Consider the following 27,247-nt stretch of genomic DNA (forward strand, 5'->3'; position numbering starts at 1 on the left):
GGGTTCTTAAAGCACTTTGTTCAGGGTTATGTTCAAGGATTTCTCAGAGGCATGTCCCAGCTTGCCACATGCCGCCAGTGTATTTGCATTCGGTTTGGTGTGGGTGCATATATACATTTATTTCCTTTAAAAAATTGCATTTGTGTGTTGTGATAGATTCTACTGTAGTTATAGCCATGTTTGGCATTGTTTAGTGTACACACAAACGTATGTCTTTATTTCTATAGTATAAGAGACTGCTATCTTCCTCTCAGTTATACCGTGTGTGTGCGTGTAAACCAGTTCCCAGCCCCACCAGAGCAGGTTAGGGCAGTTCTCATGTTTACCTGCCTACCGTTTTAGCTCTGCCTCTTCTCTCTCACTTCCTGTATCAGGTGCATGCATGTGTGCGTCAGAAGTTGGCGTCCCAGTGTATGATAGGATGGCCAGGGGTCCCTGGACTGAAATACTCACTTGAAGACCACTAGGACAACTTTCACAGTTTACCGGACATCAGGGGAATTTTTAACCTGTGGCCACAGGGACAAAGTCCTCTTATTTTCTTTTTTACTTTCTCTCATTCACTCTCCCTTCTCATTTTCCGTCTGCCGGAGCGGTTGGATTACCTGTTCAGGTAAGCAGGAGAAATACACCGGTCTGAGTATATTTACTCAGCACATTTTGTCTGTAACTTTCACCTGATACTGATTTTTGTTTGATAGTCATGTACTTGTTGACTCAGCACAGCTGTGGAGAAACTTTCTTTGTGTATAAAGCAAGATGAACCCTTTGAAGTCACAAAGCCTGTGAAAATGTGTGTGTTTGTGCACATGGAGGCATGTGTGTAAGCATGGCACAGGTGTTGATGTTCATATATTTGTAGTGTAAACACCTTTAGCTTAGATTGATCATCGTCATCATTATTCTTTGGGTTAGAGTGAGTTTGTGTCAGCGGTTTTGGCCACCAGCTGTTTAGCCGGGGAAACCAAGAGCATGTCACCTGTCAGTATGCGTGAGTGTGTGTGTGTATGTGTGTAAATCGAAAATTATGGCCTCACTTTTGCCATGTTTGCTGTTATCTTTATTGAATTTTACTATATATGGCATAACTGCAAGGTTTTTATCAGTGATAAGACATTATACGGAGTGTAAAATATACTAGTCATCTGCTAGATTACATTATATTATATTATATTGTTGCATTACATGATCATATAATTAAATAGTTTTTAATTAAAATATTTTAAAATTTAAAAGACTTTTTGTGATTTTTGAACCACACTATGTGACATAACATCAGGGGAACCAAAATATGGCATAGAGAGGAACAGATAGGATTATTGAGACAAGATCCTAAAGGAACAGAATGAAAACGTGTTGGAAGAAAAGTGGGTTAAAGAGGAAGATAGGAGGAGAGGGGTTCATACAGAAAGAGGCTGAAAACGAAAAGGGTGGGGGTGAGCTATGTACATTTCCATATGAACACTTATGTAACTCTCCCCACGCTGGTTTTGATGTTCCTCTCCTACATACCAGAAACATGTAGCCTCATTTCTCATATGGACTGTGTTTGTCCAAAATGTCTCTTCTGAGATATATTTGCATTGTTTGTAATTATTTTCCTCATGCACTCACTCACTCACTCACTCACTCAGAACACCCAATTCTGCCATCTCTCAATGAGTGTTATTTTTTGTGAGTGGCTATGCTCATTAATATCCATAATTTCCACTGAATAGTCATTATATGTGCATTAATCACTGTATGGATTTATTGCATTATTCATTAGCTATATGACTCAACAGTTGAATGTCTAATCAACCATTCAACCCTGTTCAACAAAATGATTACATAATATTTTGTGAGTGGATAGATAGATAGATAGATAGATAGATAGATAGATAGATAGATAGATAGATAGATAGATAGATAGATAGATAGATAGATACAAAAATTTAGATACACTGTGGAATGTTCTTCTAAAACATGTCTGAACAAAGCATGGTGAAGTCAAATACAGATCCACAGCAGGACTGAGAGCAAGAGATCCACCCTGCTGCCTCTTTTCTTACAGTGCTGCCTTCATCAAGCATGCTATGTGTTCTATTCTATCATAAGCACAGGTAGTATTGCAAGGATGAGATGTTATAGGGAAAAAAATGCCATCTATAAGCATTTTCACTAGTAGTCTTAGAATTTTGGACCCCACTATATATTTTTGTGTCTGCTTTTGCATTAATTCCTTCATTGGTACATTGTTTGTGCACTTTGTGAGATGGAAAAGTATGTGTTGTCTGTGCTGAGTGATATGAAAAGTGCTGACACACAACACACACAGACACACACACACACAAGACAAGGCTGATTAGGCACAAATGATTGAACCATTAATACACACTATGTTCTGTGTTTGTCTGTATATTCCTTCCATTAAGCCATTTATTGAGGATATTTTCAGCTTTTTCAGTCATTAAACATTGATCCCACTGGATCTAAGATTAAACTGTTATTTTTATGTGTGTAGCTTTCTGGTTGATTTGTGCACTTTAATGCCATTAACGCTCTATTATGGTTAATACACTTACCACCACTTTCCTCTGTGCCAAAGGTCACCTGAGAAACAATATTAACTCCTCGGAGGAAAATATGAGTGAAAGAGACAGAGTCGAAGGAAAGAAAGTAAAATGAAACAAGTAACTATTAAGTCCTGTCATTCTGTTTGTTTAGAACAATGGATTTTTCACTAGAAGTGCCTTTGAATGCGGGAAGACAAAAGAAAATGGAAAATTCCAATTGAATAAGAGCCGCAGGGTAAAAGCGATTATTGTGTGTGTGTGTGTGTGTGTGTGTGTGTGTGTGTAATGCAATGCAGTTGCATACTCAAGCCATATCGTCACTCTGAAGGATCATTAAAGAGATGATGATTTACGGAGAACGCAGGGTTGCCAGGTATAACTGTGTCCTTGGGCACACTCCTTTATGGGTGGGAGTGTGTGTGTCCTCTTATATAGTTCTGGTTAAGCTCAGATCAGATTACAGGGAGGCAGACAATAAAGCTATTCTCATGCATTCACCTGCAGTGCACTGCCGTTCAAGGGTTTCCTGTTCAAATCAACAGTGGATGACTTCACAAAATCGGAGAAGCCATATTTAAACTCACAGAAAGATATAAAGAGACTTTGAGAGTGTACACTATGTGTTCAGTGCAGAGATTGTACTCAGTGAGACACTCCAGACAAAATTGTATGGCAGTAATAATATTACACTCCCATCATAACCATACAAACTCTCACGTGTGAATGAGTTGTCTGTACTACAACAGGTGTGGTGATGCACTCAACCTTCTGCAAGAACATCCTGACCACAGCACTTCTTTAACAAGATAAAGTATGAAGTTAAACATTTGTCACTATTTACTCACCCATATGTCATTCCAAACCCGTATCCGGTTGTTTTTACTGTGGAACATCTATTCATTTATTATAAAACAACAGTTTATAGAGACTATGTCTGTCAAGCTCCAAACAACTCACTCTCTCCTTTCAAAGGTAAATAAATAAATAAAGTTACAGGTTCAGAATGACATGAAGCTAAAGCTAAGCTAGGAGTTTATGTAAACTCAGCTACATAGAAACACACAAACACAACAGGCTGAGACAGGCTCACATGAAGCCAGGTATAACTGCTTCTGGAAACATCCAGAATAATGCTAGCAAAGTAGCTGTTCTCTGTGTGACCATGCTTAAAACTTCTACTGAATAACTGCCAGTTATAAAATGACTTTTTTTTTTTCTCCAACTGGGTTTATTAAGAGTCTCAGGTGCAATATTGATATTTCTGTTGCCAGTGGAATATAAAATGAGTTTTGGATCAGTCTGATATTTATCCTTCTGCCAGCTCAGGGAATTAAAAATAGAGTAAGAGCAGAGCGGGCAGAAAGTAAAAATTCATTTTTGCTGCCCTCTTTTTGCTAAACTGTGTCTTTGGGTGTGTGCAAACTAGCCTTTCCAGCAAACACAGCAAACAAGATTATTATGTGGACACACCTATTTGTCATTAATGACGGTCCCTTTCTTTTTTTTTATATGCTCCTCCCATACAGGTGGATGGCTCAAAACGCAACCTGACACAACAAAGCCCTCCAACCACAAAGATACAGTAAAGCTTCAACACAATTACACAATGAGTGATCAGGAAGAGGAGGGTGCTGTGGCGATGCCTGTTTGCGGTGCAACAGGAGTCAGTCCCACGTCCCCTCCTCCTGACCTTTGCCATGTCTGTGGACAACGGCACCTACAGGAGGAGAACCATGAATATTCCTACAAGGAGGAGGTGGATGATGACCTTATGTGCCACATCTGCCTTCAGCCTTTGATCCGGCCACTGGACACCCCCTGTGGACATACCTATTGCCAGGAGTGCCTGACAAACTTCCTGCTGGAGAGTGACTTCTGCCCGGTGGACCGCACTCCCCTGATGCTGCAGACCTGTCGCAAGTCCAGCCTGCTGGTGCACAAGCTGCTGGATAAACTGATGGTGTCCTGCCCCTTTACCGAACACTGCACTGAAGTGCTGCCGCGGGGAGAAATGGAGGGACACATCAGGAGCCGGTGAGGAAATCACCCTCAGAGCTGTTTTTTAGTGATCTTAACAAGATTTGAGCTTCTTGATGAAATTTAGGATGGTGGTAGACAGGTTTGGAAGATGTACAATGTGATTTAGCCAAGTAGAACATGGATCTGCTTCTTTTGTTGGTCCTGGAGCAATATTGCTTTCATCATAACCCAAATACTACCAGGGGCACTGTTTTTGAGAAATATCATTGTTTTTTTAAGTTTATTTTACCTGAAACCAAATAGCTGCATTGATGCAAACACTAAGAAGCCATCTTCCTATGGCAAATGTTTCTTTTTCTGTCAACAAATTAATTAGGACTTTTTGGCCTATTGAATATAAATCAGGTAATGTTTTTTTAAGGGTTAGTTCACCCAAAAATGAAAATTCTCTCATTAATTACTTACCCTTATGTCTTTCCAAACCACTTAATACTTTTGTTCATCTTTGAAACACAAATTAAGATATTTTGAATGAAATCTGAGAGCTTTCTGACCCTCCATAGACGGCAACGCAACTACCACATTCAAGGCCCAGAAAGGTAGTGAGGACATCGATAAAATAGTCCATGTGAAATCAGTGGTTCAACCTCAATTTTATGAAGCTACGAGAATACTTTTTGTGTGCAAAGAAAACAAAAACAATGACTTTACTCAACAATTTCTTCTGTTACTCGCGTATCCCTCTGCTTGTAAACAAGGCGCAGCGCGTCTGGGTTCTACCTCTACGTTCAACTCTGCATGTCGAAGACCAACACGGAAGAGAAGAAATTATTGAATAAAGTCGTTATTTTTGTTTTCTTTGCTTACAAAAAGTATTCTCGTAGCTTTATGGTGGAACAGTTGAACCACTGATGTCACATGGACTATTTTAATGATGACCTTATTACCTTTCTAGGCCTTGAAGATGACATTTCCTTTGCTGTCTATGCAGGGTCAGAAAGCTCTTGGATTTCATCAAAAATATCTTAATTTGTGAGTGATTAATGACAGAATTTTCATTTTTAGGTAAACTATTCCTTTAATATTCATGAGCCAAGCTGATAAGTTTTCAGACCTTCCTACAACCCTGATCCCCACCATGGTGTGGTCACATTTACCGTTGCTCAGAGAAAAAAAAAAGCAGAACCAGATGAAACAAAATACTGTGAATTACATACAGGTGTAATGACAATGAATTGAACATCCAAAGCTATTCTGTCAGCCAGAAATCAAACCAACCAACCCTAAATAACTGGTTTCCAAACAGACTTTTTTATTGACTAGTTTATAATGTGTTGGCAGAGTAGTTGCCGCTCGTCCATTGTAGATCTTTTGTTTTGTTTTGTTGCTAAGTTACAAGTCTCTGCCCACACAGTGGTCACTGATGAACATCAACCAAGAGGCTTGTTATTGGTCGTTGCTGCAAATTTGCACAGGGAAATGCATTCACCACCGGAAGTTTATCTGACGAAATTGCATTACACCAATTCCCATTGAACTGACTGGATTTCACTTGTGAAATTTTGCCAAGCCACAGTAAATGTGACCACACTGTAATGTTTACAACCAGATGAAATCATGAAAAAATAGAGGTGCACTGTAAAAAAAATTCCGTAAAATATACGGTAAAAAAAGGCAGCTGTGGTTGCCAGAATTATACCGTAAAATATACGGTAAATATACGTTTTAGGTTTTAACTTAAATTTACAGTTAAATACCGTAATTTCATTAAACGATATAATGTTCATATACCAACCTATTGAAGTACTGAAATCTGTTTTGTACCTTTGTATTACACTGATAACCACCAAATGCAGGTGGCGATGAGAAAGTCACATGATGAACCAAAGCCCATCACAAGCAGCTTTTAAATAATAACATATATAGAAGGTGCACAGTGCCATTCACACAAACACTAAACACCATCATGGTGAGACTCATTAAACTGAAATATGCAATAAACATTAATTTAACAACATTAGATGTAACATACAACCCTAATAAACATAACTGATAAGAAAAAACTAAGAAGAAACCTAGTTATTTCAAAGAAAAAACATCAAATTCAAACAAAATTTGAAATGCAATGCAGGGAATTCTGGGAATGTCAATTTACGGTTTTTCCCTGTACATTTTACATTCTGTTTCACTTCCAAAAGCGGTATTTCACCGTAAAATTGTCTGAAATGTCTATTACAGTTTTTCACCGTATATATATTAGGGGAACTTACCGTTAACCATTTAACAGGTTTTTACCGTAGCTTTTTCACAGTTTTTTACTGTTAAAATCGCGGTCATTTTTTACAGTGTGGGGAGATAAATATGAGGCCATCCCAAATCCTAACCCAAAACTAAAACCTAAAGTCTTATTGGTTAAAAAACTGTTTTTCAGTTTCAAGGATGTTGATCCAGAGATTCCAGACATTCAGTCTTAAGGTTTGAAGGACATTTTCAGTAAGGACTCGTCTTCAGATGTCTTTATTTGAGGTTAACATGAAGGATTGGCAAAGCACAGTTTAAGGTATTGAACCGTATAAGCAAATTTTGAATTGCTGAATGTGACTGATGTATTAACGCTTCATCTTCTCATTGGCATTCATAAGCAGCTCTTCATTCATTGTCATTCATAAAAGACTCTTGTCAGCGATTCGCCTCAATAGAAGACATGTGTCGAGCACATCTCTGTCTGCGTGCATACATTTGTTTGTTTATTTCGTTAGAGGATTCTTTTGTTCTCCACTCCTCAGAGGTAGCAACCCCACAGTGACCTCTGTTTAACTGACTAAGATATCTTCCATCTCAGTGCCTTTGGGGACGTTATGCTAACTAATGGTTTTTATTGGAACTCTCTCTCACTCTCCCCATTTTCAGGATGGTAGAGTCGTTCCTGTGGACTGTTTCTGAATCATTAGTGCTCCACAGGCCTGAGGGCCTCTGTTGAAATTAATTGCATTTTGTTACTGGCGTTAATGGAAAGTTTCCCTCTCATTTAAAATTCCACTTATGGAAACATAATCAACTTGCCCTTTTCTCCAGTCAACCAAAAACCCACACTTGCTTCTTTCCATACTTTTGCTCCTCTCCCCTCCCACATCCTTCTCTTTTTATACTGGGCTCTTGGGCTTTCAGTTCATCTTTCTTTGTCTTTCTCTTCCTCTCCCTGCAATTCTCCAATGCGGTCTGGTCTCCAGTGGTCTTAGTCGGTTCAGGAGTGTATAGTTGGACAACATTCAAAATGGGACGGGACTTAAGCGGAACAAGAACTAGTCAGGACCAGCCAAAGACTCTTGTAAGAATGGTCTTTCATTCACTTCATTTTTTTTTTTTTTTTGAGAACTTTTGTACAAAGTTCCTCTTGATTCCATGCATGTAAGCTCAAGAGATGCATTTTTCTGTGTCAGCTGCTACAGATTGTGTTTGTGTCCCAGCATTTGTGGTCATGTGATGTTAAACCGTGATGCTTCCTTCACACTGGTGACTCATAACTGTGTGGTGAGAAGATCTGGTGTACTAAGTCAGTTTTGATTGCTACTTTGATGTGTTTTAGCTAGTTTGCATGTGCTCTGGAGCTTTGTATCAAATGTTGAGAAATTTGTATCTTGTACCATATGTTGGTCTGTGTAACTTTTTTTGTGTGTTCACAGTCAAGCATGTCTAGATGCACTTTTTCTCTCAGTGTGCATAAGCATGTGCTTGTGTCTGCATGTATTTGGCGGTGTACAGACTTTCCTGGAATCCTAGATCAGATCTGGGTAGAGAGGAGGGAATGTACCGCCTTAGGCTGTCCTTAGGCTCTTACGGACATGCAATATTGATGATAGCAAATACTATACTGTCACCACGTCATACGGTTATTGAAACTCCTGTAAAGTTTGGAGATCTATGAACCCATAACCATTGTCTGATTAAGTGACCTTGTGAGTTATTGTCTCTTTGGAGAATGATTGAAGAATATTCAAGCTATAAATATAGTATATCTATCTATCTATCTATCTATCTATCTATCTATCTATCTATCGCTAGAGAGTTACACAGCTGAACAGACAGAAAATGTCAGTTTATATCTGTCTCTTTCTGTCTATCCATCTGTTCATCTATCCATTCATATGTCCTACTGTCCATCCGTCCATGCGTCCATCCATCCATCCATCCATCCTCCACATGCCTACCCTCTACACACGTACACATAAACACACACACCGCTTCATAGCTGAATGAACCGTTGTGTTGCAGAGGGGGGTGGTCTTTGACACACGCTCTACCCTTGAGGCATACAGACAATGATAGATGGACCACCCAAGCCTGCATCTCCCCCTCTATCCCATGTCAGTTGGTTCGCCCCAGTTCTCTCTCTCTCTCTCTGTAGAGCATGCTGCAGTATAAGTCAGACGCTGTGTTGCCACACTCACACATACTCTCTCTCGCTCTCTCTCTCTCACATTCACAGCAGCATGTGGGCTCGTGAGCGTAAATCCTCTTACTCTTGGATGATGCCCAGGACAGATTAGACTGCAACGCAACCATCGCACCCGACTGGTGTGCCAGCAAACGCCGCTCTCTGCCTCCTCTTCTCCTTCTACCTCACCCTTCTCTTTTCTTCTCCATCTCGGCTCCTGTGCACCTGCGCCCGCTCCAGACGCTGCTCCTGCCTCCTTTTCTTCTCGAGTCTTTCTTCATCCTGCACTCTCTGTTCTCCTCCACTGGCAGCGCTCCCAGTCTTTACCTCTCCCTCTACTGCTGCTGATCTCTCTACTGCTGAGATGACCGGGCTAAAAGCCTGAGGGAGGCGAGGAAAGAAAGAAAAGTGGAAAGACAAAGATACAAGAAGAAAAGGAAAAGGAAGAATAGCTTTTTTACTTGAGAGAAAGGCGGGAGGGGGGGTCAGAACTGTAGTAGAGGTGGAGGAGCAAGGGGCAGGGAGGAAGCCGGATAGGAAACACTGCATTCAGCCTAGAGAAAGAGAAAGAAAGCAAAAGAAACAGAGACTCAAGACCCTGGAGAGAGAGGGTCATGAAGGCTCTGCTGCTGTTGGTTCTGCCCTGGCTCAGTCCAGCAAACTACACTGACAATGTGGGCAACCTGCACATCCTCTACTCAGAACTGTGAGTAACACACACATTGTCCTGTGTGCCTGTCCGGTGTGAGTTGCGTCCCATAAGTACCATCTCATCTTCTAGTCTTATACAGGACAAGTCGCACTGTACCCCATCCCATCCAGTACTGCAATGTGTGCATCTGGTTGTGTGTATAGGTGTGTGTTTGTGCGTGCGTGTCCATACATCATTCTCAACAACCTGCATAAATCCCAATTGATCCCTTTTTTTTTACCTAAACAATTGCTTGCATACTTGTATGTGTTTGTGCATTGCTTGCATTTATGTGTAGAAGTTTCTAGATGTATTATCATGCCTAAAATGTAATTTAAAAAAGGAAAAATGCATCATGTTGTTCTTTTTGTTGTGGTTGTATGGCAGGGGACAGTGGTATAGAGGTGGTTATGGTTGCGTTCTGTGATGAAGCAGGTTTTGTTTTGATGCTACCAAGCAGTGAGGGACACTGCAGCATGGCTGAGATGACCTAATGTGTGTGCGCAGGTGTGTTTTCGCATCAAACAGTCAGGGAATTTGGATTTCTGACATCTTAAGGAGGTATTTATTGTCATATATCATATATTTGTTAGATATAAAATGTATGTTATCTTTGCACAAGGAAAAAGGACTGAGCACACCGTTGCTAGGCACACCATTCAGAAAAACAAAACACAGGTACTCAAACACCCACCGGATATCTGACAACAGCATATTCAGTCACTCTTGGAGCTGCACGGAACATAAAACATTCAAGCTGAACTTCTCTCTTGGGGAAAAATCACAACACTCCTTAAAAGAGTAAAATATACGCTTTTACTTGACAGTAAACATGTAAGAGCTTCTTCATTGTGCACTGCACTGTTAAAAAGACACTTCTGTATTCAGCCTGAGAGTACCGTGAGTGTGTTTGGGTGAAAGCTGGTTATATTGATCCCAGGTCTTTGGCAGAAACACAATTGTGCCGTGTAAGTGTGTGTGAAAGGCTGAGCGTAGTACAATAGACTGCATTACAAATCCTCTCTGCTTTTAGAGTCCAGACTATACACAACACAAACATGTTGAAATTGGTGTGTATAGCATGGAGAATAAAGAAAAGGAGGATTGGAGTGCAACAGCACTGTGAGGTGTCTTCAGAGGGATGAATGGTGAGAAGACAGATAAGGTCATTTCCTGCACCATCTGTCCATGCGTTTGTTTGGCTTGGATCTCTTAGGATGAGGTCTTTCTCTCTTTCGTCTTTGTGTATGTGGGTCACCGTATATTTTATGATTTATGTCCCTGTGTATGTGAGTGTCATGGGTAGACATGTATGCGTTGAAAAAGAGAAGAGAGAGGCGTTGTTAGTCCGTTTTTGTTTGGCTGGCTGATGGGAGCACGGTCGTTAATCATCATCATATGACAGAAAGCTTCTATTCTCATCTCTCTCACACACACTGGTCTTCTTTCTTGTATTTCAGCTAGCTGTGTTTTGCTTTGCCCAGAATGTCTCTCTTCATTTTTTACATATCAGTATCTTTTACTTTCTGTCTTTCTTTGTTATCGTATGTTGAACTTCTCACAGATTTCTCTGTAGTGCTGTGGTGGGCATTCACTCATGGATAAGAATGATAGCAAAATCAATCACACACATGCTAGTATCTTGTATTAACATCTATCTCAGGTGATCCAGTCACAAGTGTTCAGGCAAGACAGGTTTACTTGGTATTACCATTTCATATAACCACTCTGCTGCCAAATATACTTTTAGGTCTTTCGATATGTTTTGCATTCCAATTTTTTTTTCAATTAGAAATAATTTTCTTTAAAAACTGCACATAACCAATAAAGTAAACCCTTGTTTTAGTGCAACTGATGATTGAGAGGCGTGAGGTCCTTTTATTTTGTCTGGGACAAATGCGTTTCTGACTACCTCCGTATGTTGTCTGAGTGTTCAGATTGCAACTGTTTTGGACTGTGTTTACACTTGAATATAGAACTGACCACTTGTGAAATTAATGTTAATACCAGGTGTAAACAGTGTCTGCCAGAGCTGATATCCTGAATGTTTGATCTCGGCTGAGGCTGCCCATCTTCCTTTGAATACACATGCACACACATTTCCTTTCTCTCTTATGCTTTGACATGCTTAATTAGACTTTGAATTAAACATTAATCTTCTCTGTGCACTGTTGCAGATGTTTGATGTGTGTTTGTTCTCAGAGGCACATTACCTGATAAACAGCATTACTAATAATACTGAAAGCAGTGAATTGTGTGATTCCTGCACCACTAGTGTCACTAAACGGTATTGCAAAAACAATTCGGGCACGCAGGTACCCCACCTCAAACTTATGCCATTGATTGAGCCAATGATTCGGACTGGTCAGGATGTCTTGATAGTGTGACAGTCATAATCATAGTCAGTATTTACACTCTTTTGGGAAATTAATTTGCCAGTGGATAGTCTCGCTTTATTGATATGGGACAGGAGAATGGATATTAACAATCTCCAGTCCAGCTCTATTTGTTCAAAACACTTCTGCTTCCCAGTGCTTTTATGGATGTGTAGGTGTATCTTGTGCATTGCATGAGTGTAAAGGTATGCTGAGATGTGCCTTTTCATGTTTGTGTGATGTTGGATGTGTCTGCACATGCTTTATCAGGTGGTATTCGACACATTTGGTTTGGTTTCTAGACACATAATAAAGCACTACTGAACGATGTGTCCTTCCAACATTTGCACAGAATCTGAAATGTAAAATAAACACGCATGAACAAATTTCATGCAAATGTTAATGAGATTCATGGAATGTTGAATTCATGTAATGAATAGTTAGATTTTTATTGTATTTCACAGTTAAAATATTCACCTAATTGGACATTATATTGGTTTCAAGAACGCAAATTTCTGAAAGGATTTGAAAATATTTTAAAGAGATTGAAATAGATCATTTTGTCAATTAATTTTTTTTTTTTCTGACAAAGTTTTTCCATAGTTCACTGCTAAATGAGAGTCCCGCTATCAGATTGTGCCTGAGCATTTTTTGTCATCAGAAGATGCTGTCAATATGATGATATTGCACATTTCGTATCTATCCAAATGTAAATATAAATGTTTCACATGAAAGCCTATGAATACTAATGAGATCATCTTGTCTGTCCACATTTCACACTGACTTTTTAACCCAGCCAGATAGGTGTGAGGAGCTTCTGTTACCATTAATGCGATGTCAGGTTACCTCAAAAGAAAGTGTTAAAGTGTTAAGATGTACTTTAGAGGTAGGACATCACACTTCTTGAGGGCCGTGCTAAGATGTCTAGAGCTTTCATACGTTATTGTGGCATATGTGGGCTGGAAACACAGTTCTTGTGAATCAGATTTGTGTCACGATACAGCTGTGTTTGAAAGCGGCTTGGCTGCTCTGACTCATATGAATGTGAATGAGAGCGGCTGGAAGGCTGATCCCTGTTAGTATGACACTCTGAATATGGTTTTGATTTGTGCACTTCAACTTGGTTTATATTTTTCTTTTAGGAATAGATCAGTTATGGGTGTGGGGAACGGTGATTGATTTTGCGTACGTGCATTTGAGTATGTCTGCATGGCTTTGGTCAGACAGCAGCATGTCGTCATCAGGGTGACGCACGTGTAGTGAGAAAACAGGGCTGTAGCTGTGGGGCCGTGTGTTGCCGTGCTGACCTTATTTTCAGGCATAGTGAGCGGATGACCGCTGAACGTGAGCGGTTTGTCCTGCGGCATTCGCTGGCTCACTCAGTGACCGCATAACCCATCTACTTATCTGTGCCAAGGCACATCACACAAACAACATACAGCATAGAAAAAAGAAACGAAATGTCGAAACCATGTTCTATGTACTATAACATATATAAGTAAGAACCATTACTGAAAAGACAGCAGTAATGTATGTACAGATATACAGTATATCCACTATTGTTAACAAATTTGGGGATATGAAATGGGAGTCAAATCCCTTCTATATCCCACCCTTAAAAAGTGCCTGTTGCATGGCAGGCAGCCAATTATCATTTTGAATTGTGGCACAGCTTACAAAAGACAGAACCAAAGTCCTGTTTTATTCTCAGTCATTAATAAGAGATGTCAGAGATAGCTGGTTATCTCCAAATAATTACTTCTTGTCAGCTTTCCTTCCTTGTAATTACTCATTAAGTTTTAATTTCAGTTTTCACAAGCACATGTACCTTAAACTGGTGCGAGCCTGCAAAATCAAAGTGGTCTTCAGACAAATGAAAAGGATGACCTAAATGTGACTGCCACGTTCTCCTCTGCAGAGTCAAATACTGCTTCTGAGCGCCTTCCCCGGAGAGCAAGAGTTCAACAGATTGTCGGACGCTCTCACCTAAGTGTCTGTCCTGCAGTTGCTCTGCAGTTGTTCTGCATCCTCTCGCCTTCCTCATCAGGTTAATGATGATGAGGAGCAGGAAGAGCAAAAACATTGTTGCTAATTCGACACTTTAGCTGCATCCGAGACAGAAAGTTGGCAGAGTCCTTTTCCCTGCTCAGCACCTGAGCTCAGGGCTGGATCTGCACCTGGGCTGGGTGCTCTGTCACTGCTGGGAACTGGTAAGAGAGTTTAGGAAAGGCACAGGAAGTGGAGGGTATGGGTTTCCTGTTTGCGTGTAACATATAGATATATATTAAATACTCATCCAACAATATACAGACAGACAAAACACACATAGACCCGGATTCAAATCCTAATACATATTTTAATAAGTCAAGTAAAATTTCAACTGAACTTTGCAGATAGTGATCACCAAGCATTTTGATGTGTATTTTGATAGTCAAATGAGTTTCGAGTGACATAATGGTGGAAAAGCAAATGCAAATGACCTGCAAAGTGTCAGAGTGACTTGATTAAACTTTATAAATGTAGACATATGAATGGTCATTTCTGCAGAGTTTTATACTTTTTAAATCTATAATAACACCATCACTGCATCTTAATATGCCTAGTTCCTTACTATAGAGTAGGTGAAAAACAGTGTATGAAAAGAGTAGTAAGTCTCAATTCACACAATTCATAAAATATTAGGCAAAAAGATGAACTGTTACTTCTGCTGAGAATCTGATGTGCACACCCAATGGAGGCCACGGGAGAGGAGATGTGAATGCAACACAAGTCTGCAAGCCACATGACATCTGGATCATAAATTTTATACAATATACACTCAGAAAAAAGGTACAAAAAAAGTACAAATATGCTTTTAAGTTACTAGCACTATGTACCATTTAGGGCTAAATAAGGTACAAAGATGTACCTTTTAGCTTTTGTACCTTAGAGTACTGGCCTTACAGCTTTGTACCTTTTTTGACATTTGACATTTTTTTTAATGGTTGTAAAATAAGTTTCTCATAAAATTCAGTAGCTACTCTAAGATACTATACTATAAGATAGTATGTGATTTTGGATGAAGCTCATTTCTTAAGACATGGTGCAATGAGATTCCAGCTACGAGCAATTTGTGAGTTCACACTGAGCCTGAAATGGGGTGTGGCATGTCACAGTCAATCACAAAACACAGCCAATCAGAACAGGTCTCTGTTTACAGCCTCAATCACACTAATATGCGCTTCATATACACGAGGAAATGCTACTTAGGACCAGTGAGGTTTTATGTGGAGTTACCTGGCATTTTACCACAGAAACAAAAACTCGAAATAGTGAGTTTTAAAGATTTTGTTTGTCGCTTTAGCACATCACGTCTATAATAATACTGAAACATAATCATCAAAGATACAAATACACGGCCTCTCAGTTTGAATTGGCTCTCGCGCACTAGTGTAAAAAACTAGTGTGGCACACTCAGAGAGGACCGCATATGTGAAGATATCTGGAAAACTAGGCCAAGCAGAGCAGCTCAAGTGAAGCTAAAGTGTGAATAAACAGAAGATTACACATATACACAGAAACCAACAGTGACCTCCTCTGAAGATGTTTTTACGCTCTTAAGATAGATGCATATTTTAAACCTTCAGTACACAAGCACACGCACGTTCACTGGGGGACAAGTGTCTTAAAAAATGCTTAAAACGCACCACTGGGGTGTCAGTTCTGTCCTTGGCTCCGACTGAATTTTTGCAGAACAACACTCAAACGCAAAATGGATGGCATGGAAAGGGCGCACTCACCGTCTGCCATGAGAGCGGGTCAGTTGTATCTACCGCTTCAGACTGTGCACAGGTCTTAATGTTAAGCGCTCAGAGCAAAGATAACACACACTCCAGCGCTATCTCCTGCACACATTAGAGAACTAAAGCAGATCACTGTCCTGGTTCCACACAGAGAGAGAGAGAATGTGAGAAATAAAGTCAATGCGGTCGCTCAGCTGGGGGTGGGGAGGGGGGTAGAGGGATGAACATAAATCTGCTGCTGTCTTCATCCTGCTGTTCTCATCACAGAGAAGAAGGGAAACAGAGAAGTGGGAGGGGAGGAGGAAGGTATAGAAAGAAGGTATGAGAGAGAAAGACATGGTGGAGGGAAAGGGAGGTCTGCATAACTGTCCTTGCAGGCTGCCAGTGTGAGATCATTGGTTGGCTGAGTGAGTCATGTGACACGGCTTCAGCACAGGGAACTGGTTAATGCTGTATTGTTTGTGTCACTGTTCATATGGGATAGGTGATAAAGATAAAGTTGTGTTTTTGTGGCAAAGTGTTTTTATTTGTATTTTTAATTCCAATGCAACTTCAGATGTATTGAACGAGGTCATTCTTGTTAACTAAAACTAGAACTTAACCATTAAAAAAGAATACATTTTTGTTTAGTAAAAAAAAAACTAAAACTAAACAAACTAAAAATCATGATAAATATGACAAACTATATAGACATATAAAAAACTAATAAAACTGACAAAAGCACACAACATAATAAAACTTTAATTAAAATCAAAATGAAAACAGAAAAATACTAAATAAGCCTAATTAAAAATATTAACAAAAATATGATGGTATATCAGTAATACTACAACTAAATTTGATGAGTTGATGATTAAATTAATAATTGTTCATTTATATATATATATATATATATATATATATATATATATATACATATGTGTATATAATATATATATATATAGCATTATTTTATTTAATTGAGATGAAAATATTAATCTGAAATAATGAATAATAACCTGTTTCTTACTTATGTGTGTGTGTATATATATATATATATATATATATATACTAATATATATTAGTTGTATATATTAATTAATTTAATTAATTGTTGATATATCTTAGACTATTTGTTTGCCCAATCAATTGCCCTTCATTTAAAGCTACTAGTAGCTACAGAGTTCACACAAGGATAAAGGGGAAAAAACAGGCTGTGAAATTTTGAGAAGTTTAAATGGTTTTAAAAGTTTAAAAGTTTTCCTTGGCCATTCATCTGTCTCTCCTCTTCTCCGGTCATACTAGTTCTCTCAGAGCGTTTGCCATGAGAGTGTAATCCTCCAGACAATGAATTACTTGACATGAATACGTCACAACTCCAAAAGACTCAAAGAAAAAAAGATTTGTGTCTCCTTCACCCTCCTCCTTCCCGTCTATTTCTCCCTAAGATTATTACTTTCCTTAATCCTTCCTCCTGCTGCACTGAAGCTCTGATCTTCAAGCCCATCAGCAGATTAAGTACAGATAAGGAGGAAGACACCTCCTTTGATAAACTTCACAAAGACTGATTAAACTGCATTTATATGTGTGCGCATGCCTTCCAAGTCAAACATGTCAGAGCAATTAAAGAGATCAGACAGACTGAGCACAACTTATGATGCATTTCTGTTTACGATTGTTCACGCAATGAAGAAAGGGCAAGACCTCTGCATTATATCACTCAATACATCACATACACTGTATCAGGAGGCTTAAGTTACTATAAACTAGACAAAGTTTCATACATTATGATCCCTCAACTCCTGTTAGTTTAACCCGCAAATCAATGTTCACTTTCTGCATTTCAATTTTTGACGTATTGCAGCTATCCTTGTATTTTCTTTGTTTATATAAATTCAAATAGATTTTATATTAAATTAAATATCTTTCAAATTTTGATTAATGAATTCATTTATATATATATATATATATATATATGTGACCCTGGAGCACAAAACCAGTCTTAAGTCGCTGGGGTATATTTGTAGCAATGGCCAAAAATACATTGTATGGGTCAAAATGATACATTTTTCTTTTATGCCAAAAATCATTAGGATATTAAGTAAAGATCATGTTCCATGAAGATATTTTGTAAATTTCTTACCGTAAATGTATCAAAACTTAACTTAATTTTTGATTTGTAATATGCATTGCTAAGAACTTCATTTGGACAACTTTAAAGGCGATTTTCTCAATATTTAGATTTTTTTGCACCCTCAGATTCTAGATTTTCAAATAGTTGTATCTCGTCCAAATATTTAGACTAAATATTTGATTTATTTAGTCAGCTTTCAGATGATGTATAAATCTCAATTTCGAAAAATTGACACTTAAGATGTAGTTTTTGTCATCCAGGGTCACACACACACACACACACACACACACACACACATATATATATATATTAACAAATTTACAAAATATAAAGTAAAATATAAAATATAATGTACATTTTAAAATGATGATTTGATTAATATAATTTATAGAAATTAACATCAAATTAATATAATATAATAGGCCTATAATATAATATAATTTTTACATTTATAGTTAAATAATTGGTTTGAAACCCCTGCAATATACCAAACACACTGAGCTGGTTGCAGGAACACACACAATATCCTGCAGCGCTCTGAGATTTCAGATGTCAATCGGAACTGAATGTGCTGCAGTTTTGTCAGAAATGCATTTTGTGCTGGTGCAGCGTTGCGTTGCAATGCTGTCTGTCGGACAACTACAGTCTCCGGCTCTTTAACTGCTGCAGTGTGCGTGTAAGCAAGTGTTTGTGTGTGTGTGTGTGTGTGTGTATGCCAGTGTAGCCACTTATAAGAGTGCTGATTGCGTGCGATGATGGCGTGATTTAGTATCTCTCTCTCTTTCTCAGTGGTTCAGCAGTGAGCTATGATGATGACATTTCTGTCCTCTCCTCTCTGTGTGTCAGTCGTACACTGAGCTGTGATTATCCTGATGCTTGGGTCTGGATTAGCAGGCTAGCAGTGGAGATTCCAGGGGGAAGGGATGGAATATCTCACATTTTTATGATACCTCTGCTTCCCTTAAAATGAATACACTTGAGTATGAATGCAGAGGAGGAATGTATTAGAGTATCTGATGTAGCATGCTTTTTAAATGCATCCAGGGTGTCATATATAGATATATAGAAAAGTATAATTAATAAGTATAAACTTTGCATTCAAATTATTAATTGTAGTTCAAAGTGTACTAGTATTTTTAGGTTTTAATAGCTCTCAGCCACTCTTAGAACAACCCAGCCTTTAGCTATTATTTATCTATTTCTGTAAATCTAAATATCTATATAATATACACATATACACAAATTAGTGTGTGTGTGTGTGTGTGTGTGTCTTACATATATACATGTATGTGTGTGTTTATTTATATTACGCACATATATTATGTAAACACAAACTTTTATTTTGGATGCAATTAATAATGATTAATCATTTTGACAGCCCTAAATAATATAATATAATATATGTTACTGTGTGCTTATGTGAGGGATGACAAAAATCTAACCTTCACCATGAGAATCAGTCAAAAACAATAAGTCCTGCAACAGTACTAGACTGAAACACACTAAATGTGTGTGTATGTGTGAAGGACTTTTTAGGTCAGTTTCAGGAATTGAGTCTGGCATCTCGCTCTGATGGAAATATGTTTATATGTGTGCCTAAGACTAGTATATCCCAGTCTTAGGGCTGTGTTATTCAGTTAGGTTCAAGATAATCCATTCACTCAAAAGAGGATTGAAACGTCGATCTGGTTTTGATGACTTAGATTCAGACTATTGTGTGTTCTGATGTCTGTAGTCAAAGATTTAGTGTACTGGATTTAGTGTGTCCGAGCTGTAAGTAGCCAGCGGAATATTCTGGAGATTAATTTCATTATTATCAAGAGGAGAGGAGCACATAATTCTCCCTCGTTTTGTCAGGTCATTATGAGGTCTCTCCAGGCTTTGGCCTACATCTCCGCAATCACAATCAAAAACAGGGTAAAAATAAAAATGAAGAGCAAGGTTTGATTTTAGATTTTTTTTTTTTTAAATGTATCTGTAACTGCATCTCTGAAAAAATAAACTTACTAAATAACTAAAACTAACTAAACCAGTGAATCTAAAATCTAGTAAGATAAAAAAAAAATAAAAAAAAATGTTAATTGTTACTTTTTTTATTTAGTTTAACTTGAACTATATAACTAAATAACTAAAACTAAATAAACTAAAATCTAATAAAAAACAAAAAACAAAAAAAAAACTACATAAACATTTAAAAAAAAGAATAAAAATGACAAAAACACAATTACTAAAACGTGAACATGGCAATAGTAAATAAATGATTCTAAAATAATATTGGGGATTTTGTTTCAAGACACTCAAGAATCAATGACATTTCTTGATAATGACTTCCGCACTGGACAAAGGTGTTCGTTCGTTCATTCGTTTACTCACTCACTCATTCATTCAATTATATGTATATTAACAGCATTCAGGTATGGAAAATCATGAGGATGCGTAAATAATGACTATAAAAATAATGATAATTTTTTGGATGTACTGTCTCTTTAAGAAAACTTTGAACTGAAAGATTGCAAGATGGATGACAGTGATGGGAAAAGTTTGCATGAGAAGAGGAAGTTGGGGGTCGGGGTCCAGGGAAGATTGAGAGATGGAAAGGAAGTGAACGAATAAAACGATTGGAACATGGGGAGAGAGAGATGGAAAAGTGCATGAGAGTTGTTAATCTCTCTCTCTCTCTGTTGCTCTGTGTCCTGCTGCCTGTCCATATGGCTGCGTATGTGTGTGAGAGAATAAAAATGAAAGACGAAATTGGGTGCAAGGTGACTGACACATGCCATCATTCATATAACGGGATAGTTGGATTAAACAATAACCTCTGGATTGCTGTTATTGTGGCTGCATGGTTTATATGTGAGTCTGTCAGGACAAAACGTGGCTTATGACTTCAGACCACAGACCGCTGCTTTATCTCTAACAGGAAAGCCTGTTTTAATTAACATCTGCCTAAGCCCATTAACGAAGAAACAGACAAGACCATTGTGCCGCATCTCTTTCTCTCTGCACGCAAATGCACACAGCACAGCACTGTGCAATATTAAGTAATATTATTATATTAACACAGATAGTATCATTTGCTACAGCGTTCAGAGCTTCCTGAGGACTGTTTGGTGAGGATTTGTCTTGTTCCATTAAACGCTTAAATCAACATTGCAAAAAAGTATTTTCTTAACATTTTTTTTTAAGTAGACACTAAAAGTGTTAGTTCACCCAAAAATGAAAATTAGCCCATAATTTACTCACCCTCAAGGCATCCTAGGTGTATATGACTTTCTTCTTACAGACGAATCCAATTAGAGTTATATTAAAAAATGCCCTGGCTCATCTAAGCTTTATAATGGCATGGGTGGGTGTTTTCATTCAACAGTCCAAAAGAAGTCCAATAAAGCGCATCCATACATAATAAAAAGTGCCTTACACGGCTCTGGGGGGTGAATAAAGGCCTCCTGTAGCGAATCAGTGCATTTTTGTAAGAAAAATATCCATATTTAAAACGTTAGAAACAGTTTTCTCTAGCTTGCGCTAACGGTCATACTCACAAGCAGTTCTGGGCGGATAACGTAGGACAGCGCATGCGCTGATGAGAATATGCCAGTCTCGTGAAAACCAACGTTTGTTTACAGGAGCACGTATGACATTTAGCGGAAAAAAAGTGTTTATAATGTTTTAAATGGATACTTTTCTTTAAAAACTATCGATTCACTATAAGACGCCTTTATTATGGATGGATGCGCTTTATTGCATTTCTTTTAGACTGTTAAACAGAAACACCTTCCCACTGCCATTATAAAGCTTGGAAGAGCCAGGACAATTTTTAATATAACTCTGATTGGATTCATCTGAAAAAAGTAAGTCATATAAAACTTAGGATGCCATGAGGGTGGTCTAATTTTCATTTTTTGATGAACTAACTCTTTAACTTTTGATCATTTTTCAGAAAACAAGGCTTAATCTTGTAATCTTAAAGTCATTTTACTTCTCAAGTAAAGATTTGTTGTTTTGTTTTGTTTTGCATTTTGTTTTGTTTTTGTTCTTTTTGGAGCCTTCACTAGACAAGTATTTGTATGGTGCAGAACAAAAACAAAAATCAATGACCCTTCATGAACATGACATGTACTTTTCCTCTCTCTCCTCTAAGAGAAAAACTTGGCTTTATTAGCAATGCAACTCACTTAGGAGACTCTTCTTTGCAACTTTATGAATGATGTAAGTGTTTTAGATTGACAGACTCAGATCAAGGAGGAAAGATCCTGAACTGAACTAACAGTGTCCCAACTCAGCTGACCACTGGTTGGTCTCCACGGAGGCCCTGTGTTACATAATATAAGGAGATGAAGTTTTCCTCTCAGGTAATCACACTAATTGCTTCTGATGGCCACAGAAGAGGCCAAGAGTGCCTTTCATTTACTGTACAGTTCTTACCATTTAGCTGTAAATGACTATCTATCTGTCTGTCTGTCTGTATCAGGGTTAGGTTATATAAGAGTGGTAGTTGTCATCACAGAAAACTCCTAAGCCACAATTTTATCTTGACACACTGTCAATCGACCAGTGTGAGGCAGGATTTGAGATCTTTCATCAGCACTGTAACAGAACCTGATTGAAAGCAGCCGTTGTTCTTTTAGGCCTGTTATTAAGTTTGCACACCTGAGGCACTCCAATCAGTGGTCAGCAGTAAGTGAGATATACTGCCAGTGTCAGGCTCTCTGCCACACATACCTTTTCTCACTTTCTCTCTCATGGCGTCTATGAGGGTGAAGACAGGCATGAATACTGAGACAAAATGCTTTATTTTAAATCAGGTCCCCAAGGCATGGCATCTCTCCTGGTGCTGTACACATCTTTTTGCCTGTATGTGTCCGCCCATTGATTTATCTCTTCACAGCCGGCCCTCAGAGCGAGAGAGATCTCTGCTCCAGCAGCCGCCATAATGGTGCCATCATTCACTTTGAAATTGTTTGAGATTATTTTATTGTTTTCTTGTTAGCATAACACTTTTACCCAACTATTTAGCATTGATGAAAATAACCAATCACAAGTGCGCAACACTATCTATCTATCTATCTATCTCACTATCTATCTATCCATCTGTCAGTCGATCGATCTATCAGTCAGTCTGTCTCCTTACAGTACCAATTTACCTCTACACTGAAACCTCATTGAATAAAATAAAACATCAAATATCTTCTGTCTGGATGTGATTGGATCACAGCAGTTTCTAAGTTTTCATTCAGTGTGGACAGGCATATTGCTTATCACCAGAAAGGACAGTAAAGCTCAGGGATTCAGAATGGAGGAAAACCTGTGACCTTGTATGAGGGTTTACTTGTGCGTCTAATCACGGGCTGATGGTTTATTTGCTTGTCACCGTGTCTGTGTGTGAACATAGTGACATATGAGAAATGTTCTTGAGTACAAATTGAAGCCTGGATACGTTCATATGTAATCTACACTAGCATCTGCCTGTGAGTACAGTAAGGCCATAAAGAGATAGCTTTAACACATGGTTAGTTTTGTAAAGTAAGGAATCTCATTTCAAAGGTGAGGTGTTTTATATTCTAGTCTTTGTCTGTTTCCCATGCTTCCTGGGGCGAAACGTATTTGTTTGTTGGTCTGCTCTGCGACAGTGGAGCATAATATATCAGCTACACCAGAATGCAGACTCACAAAGATCAAGTACAAGTCCAAATACACCCTCTTGCAACAATGTAATTATTCAGTCTCCTCTACGTGACTTTGCTTTCCTAACCGGCACATACAGTAGATGATGGCACATTCATTGTATGGTAATGTATCTTGCTGACCTAGTTGTCGGTGTGTGTGTTCTCACAGGTGTAAAGGAGCGTCACACTATGGGCTCTCAGCAGAGAGAAAGCGACGCTCTCAGGAGGGAGACTGCACAGACAGCACCTCAGAGCTTACTGTGGCGGCACTGCCCGGGGAGGGATGCCCCTCCTCTGCTATCGCCCTCCTATCAGATGAGCCTGGCCTGGTTAACCCCGCCTATGAGCCCAGTGTGGAAGATAACAGCCAATCTGGGAGCACCACCAGCCTGGCAGCACGCAGTGGTTCAAGGAAGAGTGAGTGTGAGTGCACACATCACTTATTTGTCATATATATATAGTAATGTATATATACAGAGCTGGGTAGATTACTTACAAATTGTAATATGTCACTGATTTCAAATTAGTAGTTAGTAACGTAATCCATTACATTACACATTTTAGGTAATATATAGGATAATCTTGTATCGTATATATATATATAGTATGTTTGTCTAAATAATATATTTATAATATATATTTAATTTCACAAACACACTATATGTATAATACATATAATACAATACTATATATATATATATATATATATATATATATATATATATTTATATAATACAATTAGTGTGTGTGTGTGTGTGTGTGTGTGTGTAATTGTATTATATATAACATAATTCATTAATTTAATGTTAAATAGAATTTTTATTATTTAATAACACTTTTATTAATTTAATAATTATTTAATATATAATAAAATAATAATAATTAAAAAAAACATTTTAGAGCAAATAAGTCTGGTCTTTGGTCAAATTTCTTTGGTCATTTCGCCTTTTAGGACACCCTATTAATTTTTTGTGTATTTCTCTCTCTCTTTCTATATATATATATATATATATATATATATATATACACACACACACCATTTTTTTTTTAATTATGAATTGTACATTTGAGGACATCCTCCACATATAACTATAAATCTTTGTCTTTTCCTCCTTCATGCCTACTGAGACAGTTAATCTGACTAATGTCAATTATTCGAAGTATAGCCCTCTGCGCCATTTATGTCATTTTACGGAAAAATCAATTCAAACGGCATGTCTGAAAAGGCTCAGCTGAGACACACAATTGATATTGCAGTTAAAGAAACAAAGAGGAGGATATAGAGAAAGGGAATAGTTCAAATATGCCTTATAAATACTTTATGAGGCCTGTTCCTGACCTCCACAAAGTAGTTCAGATGTGTTTCATTGTCTGACGTCCCCTCGAAACATGAAGCCTGGAGAATGGGGACAATAAATGCTGCTGCACCAGCATTTCTGGCTTTGGGACTGGAAACAGTGTGACACTGCAGCTGAACAAGCTGTTTGCCTCCAATCCGGCCATTGCTTCTGTCAGAACTTTGTCCATCAGGACAGAAAGACTGAAAGAGTAGAGGAATGAGATAGAAAAAGGGTTTTAACCTTTACAGACTCTCAACTTCTAATAAATCCACACTTATAATAACTTCCTTTAGGAACGTTAACTAACTTCAGGAACATAAAACTAACTTAACAGATCATTAGTTCGTAATGCACTGTAAATTTTATATATTTTCTCCACTGATCACCTGGAGGGTGTTTGAAAATCTTGGATGTATCGAAATGTTAAGGGTGTGTACATAATATAGTTTTATTTTCGTCTGAAACTTTCATCTGTGATGACTTAAGTTACACAGACATGCAGAAAAAAAGTGTCCAACACTGTTCTGTGCTGATTCAGGTCTGACCTGAAAAAGTTACAATCTTACTGCAGTGTCCACAATACAGCACCAGCAGGTGCTGCTTACTTTAGATGTTCATCACTTGGCCTGCAGGTGCAATGCATTATGCAAAAAAAAAAAAAAAAGAGACAATTTGATTGGCTACTGTGTGCCGACTCAGTTCTGACTGGCTGGAAGTGGACAGCAGAAGAGGGACAAGTCCAGGCATGTTTAGTAGCTAAATTTGTTTCTCCTCCTTTCTCACTCAGTTCCTTCTCACATTCATTCACAGATCGCAACTTTGACAGAACGTCAGTGCGTAGTCGCTCTTTTCGCCGCCTGAATCGAGCCTTCAGTGTCCTGAGGAGGACCAAGAGTGGGACAGCAGTGGCCAATGAGACCACAGAGGAGCGAGATAACCTCAGAAACGCCAACATACCACCAGAGGGTGAGTGTGGGTCTTGCAAGTATTGTATTCGGGCATTTGTCAGCTGATCAAGCTGGAATCCAGATGGTTGACCAGCTAAACACCAACCTGAACTGGCAAGGAGACCAGCTAGACCAGAAGAAGACCGACTAGGTAACCAGCTAGACCAAATTAAACCAGTTAAGCATGTAAGCATGTTTATAATTGTTAACTATGTAGTGTAACTGTGCTGTTATAAAGCATTATTGCATAGCACCTCATCAAACATGAACTGTCCTATGAATATCATTCAATAGCATGCTAAACCAATATCAATGGATAATAAAAGGAGAAAGGGAGTGTGTCAGAAGGTGACAGTCTGGTTTGGGTCCGCTCAGCCCCGCAGTAGCATATGGTCCTTTAATAATGCAGATGGAGCCTGAGGAGACTTGTCAGAGAGAGACAGAGAGGAAATGAAGCAGTGTGTCGGGACAGAGGGACTGGACAGATGAACGCTGAGTGAGAGGGTTGCTTTCTGAATGAAAACAAAAGAGAAAAAGAGTGCTTGGGAGATTGAAAATAAGTGAGGAAAATACTGATGAGCGTTTGTGTGTGTCTGTGTTCGTTATGTAACACCCTGGTTGCGGTAGTAATGAGCTTCACTTTCTCTCTTCCAGCAAGCAATCAGATGAGATGAGAGGAAAATATTGACTTTGAAAGAGAAACTGCAGATTGTGGAGAACAGGCGGATACGAAAGAGGGTGTGTGTGTGTAATGGAGAAAGAAGGGATGGATAAAGATAAGGAGAGACAAATCACAGAGATTGTTACCGAATCCGGTTGTAGTTAAAAGTCTGTTCAGGCACAGGTGCAGTACGAATCTTTCACTCAGAACAAATAGAAATGCATAGCATATGCATATTATAAACAAATTTACAGTATGAATTGTGCCTGATATAACACTAGCTCTATAGCTGCATATGGCTCCTTCAGTAATTTGGATTTCATCAGTAGTTTGGCTAAATTTGATTGTACAGGCTCTTCCTGTTGTCTTAACCACAAGCACGCTTGGTGACACATAGGACACTCAAAACTGATTGGTTACCTCTAATAGTGACTGGTTATAAAGGCCTTTTTTAAATTTTGATTGGTCAGTTTCCTCTAACAGTGATTCTTTTGTGCTCTTTCTATTCGTCATGTAGTGATAATTTAAAAGAAATATTATAGAAAAAATACAATATTTATATATGTTTCACAATATACATTACTGTTCAAAAGTTTTGGGTCGTATGATTACTTTTAAGTTTTCGAAAAGAAGTCATTCATGCTCACCAGAGCTACATATATTTGATTAAAATCCAATAAAAAAAATTCAAATATTACTACAATT

At 38.3% G+C, this 27,247-nt stretch overlaps 1 protein-coding gene across 8 annotated transcripts in view; it reads left to right on the forward strand.

Annotated features, from left to right (window-relative positions):
* The first annotated feature begins 385 nt into the window (after positions 1 to 385).
* The window catches only part of lnx1 (ligand of numb-protein X 1), a 40,829-nt gene continuing 13,967 nt past the window's right edge, over positions 386 to 27,247 (forward strand). The window contains exons 1-4 of one of the 8 annotated variants that reach the window (XM_058756746.1): positions 386 to 613; positions 4,082 to 4,589; positions 23,764 to 24,017; positions 25,745 to 25,900. In XM_058756746.1, coding sequence (XP_058612729.1) covers positions 4,162 to 4,589; positions 23,764 to 24,017; positions 25,745 to 25,900 — 838 coding nt within the window. In that variant the 5' untranslated portion in view covers positions 386 to 613; positions 4,082 to 4,161. Of the gene's footprint in view, positions 614 to 3,229; positions 3,367 to 4,081; positions 4,590 to 8,965; positions 9,677 to 10,068; positions 10,223 to 23,141; positions 23,640 to 23,763; positions 24,018 to 25,744; positions 25,901 to 27,247 lie in introns of those variants that run through there. The other 7 variants (XM_058756748.1, XM_058756747.1, XM_058756749.1 and 4 more) reach the window with 7 other exon arrangements.

The sequence above is a fragment of the Onychostoma macrolepis genome, chromosome 20 (genome assembly GCF_012432095.1).
Source record: "Onychostoma macrolepis isolate SWU-2019 chromosome 20, ASM1243209v1, whole genome shotgun sequence".
Taxonomy (NCBI): Eukaryota; Metazoa; Chordata; class Actinopteri; order Cypriniformes; family Cyprinidae; genus Onychostoma; species Onychostoma macrolepis.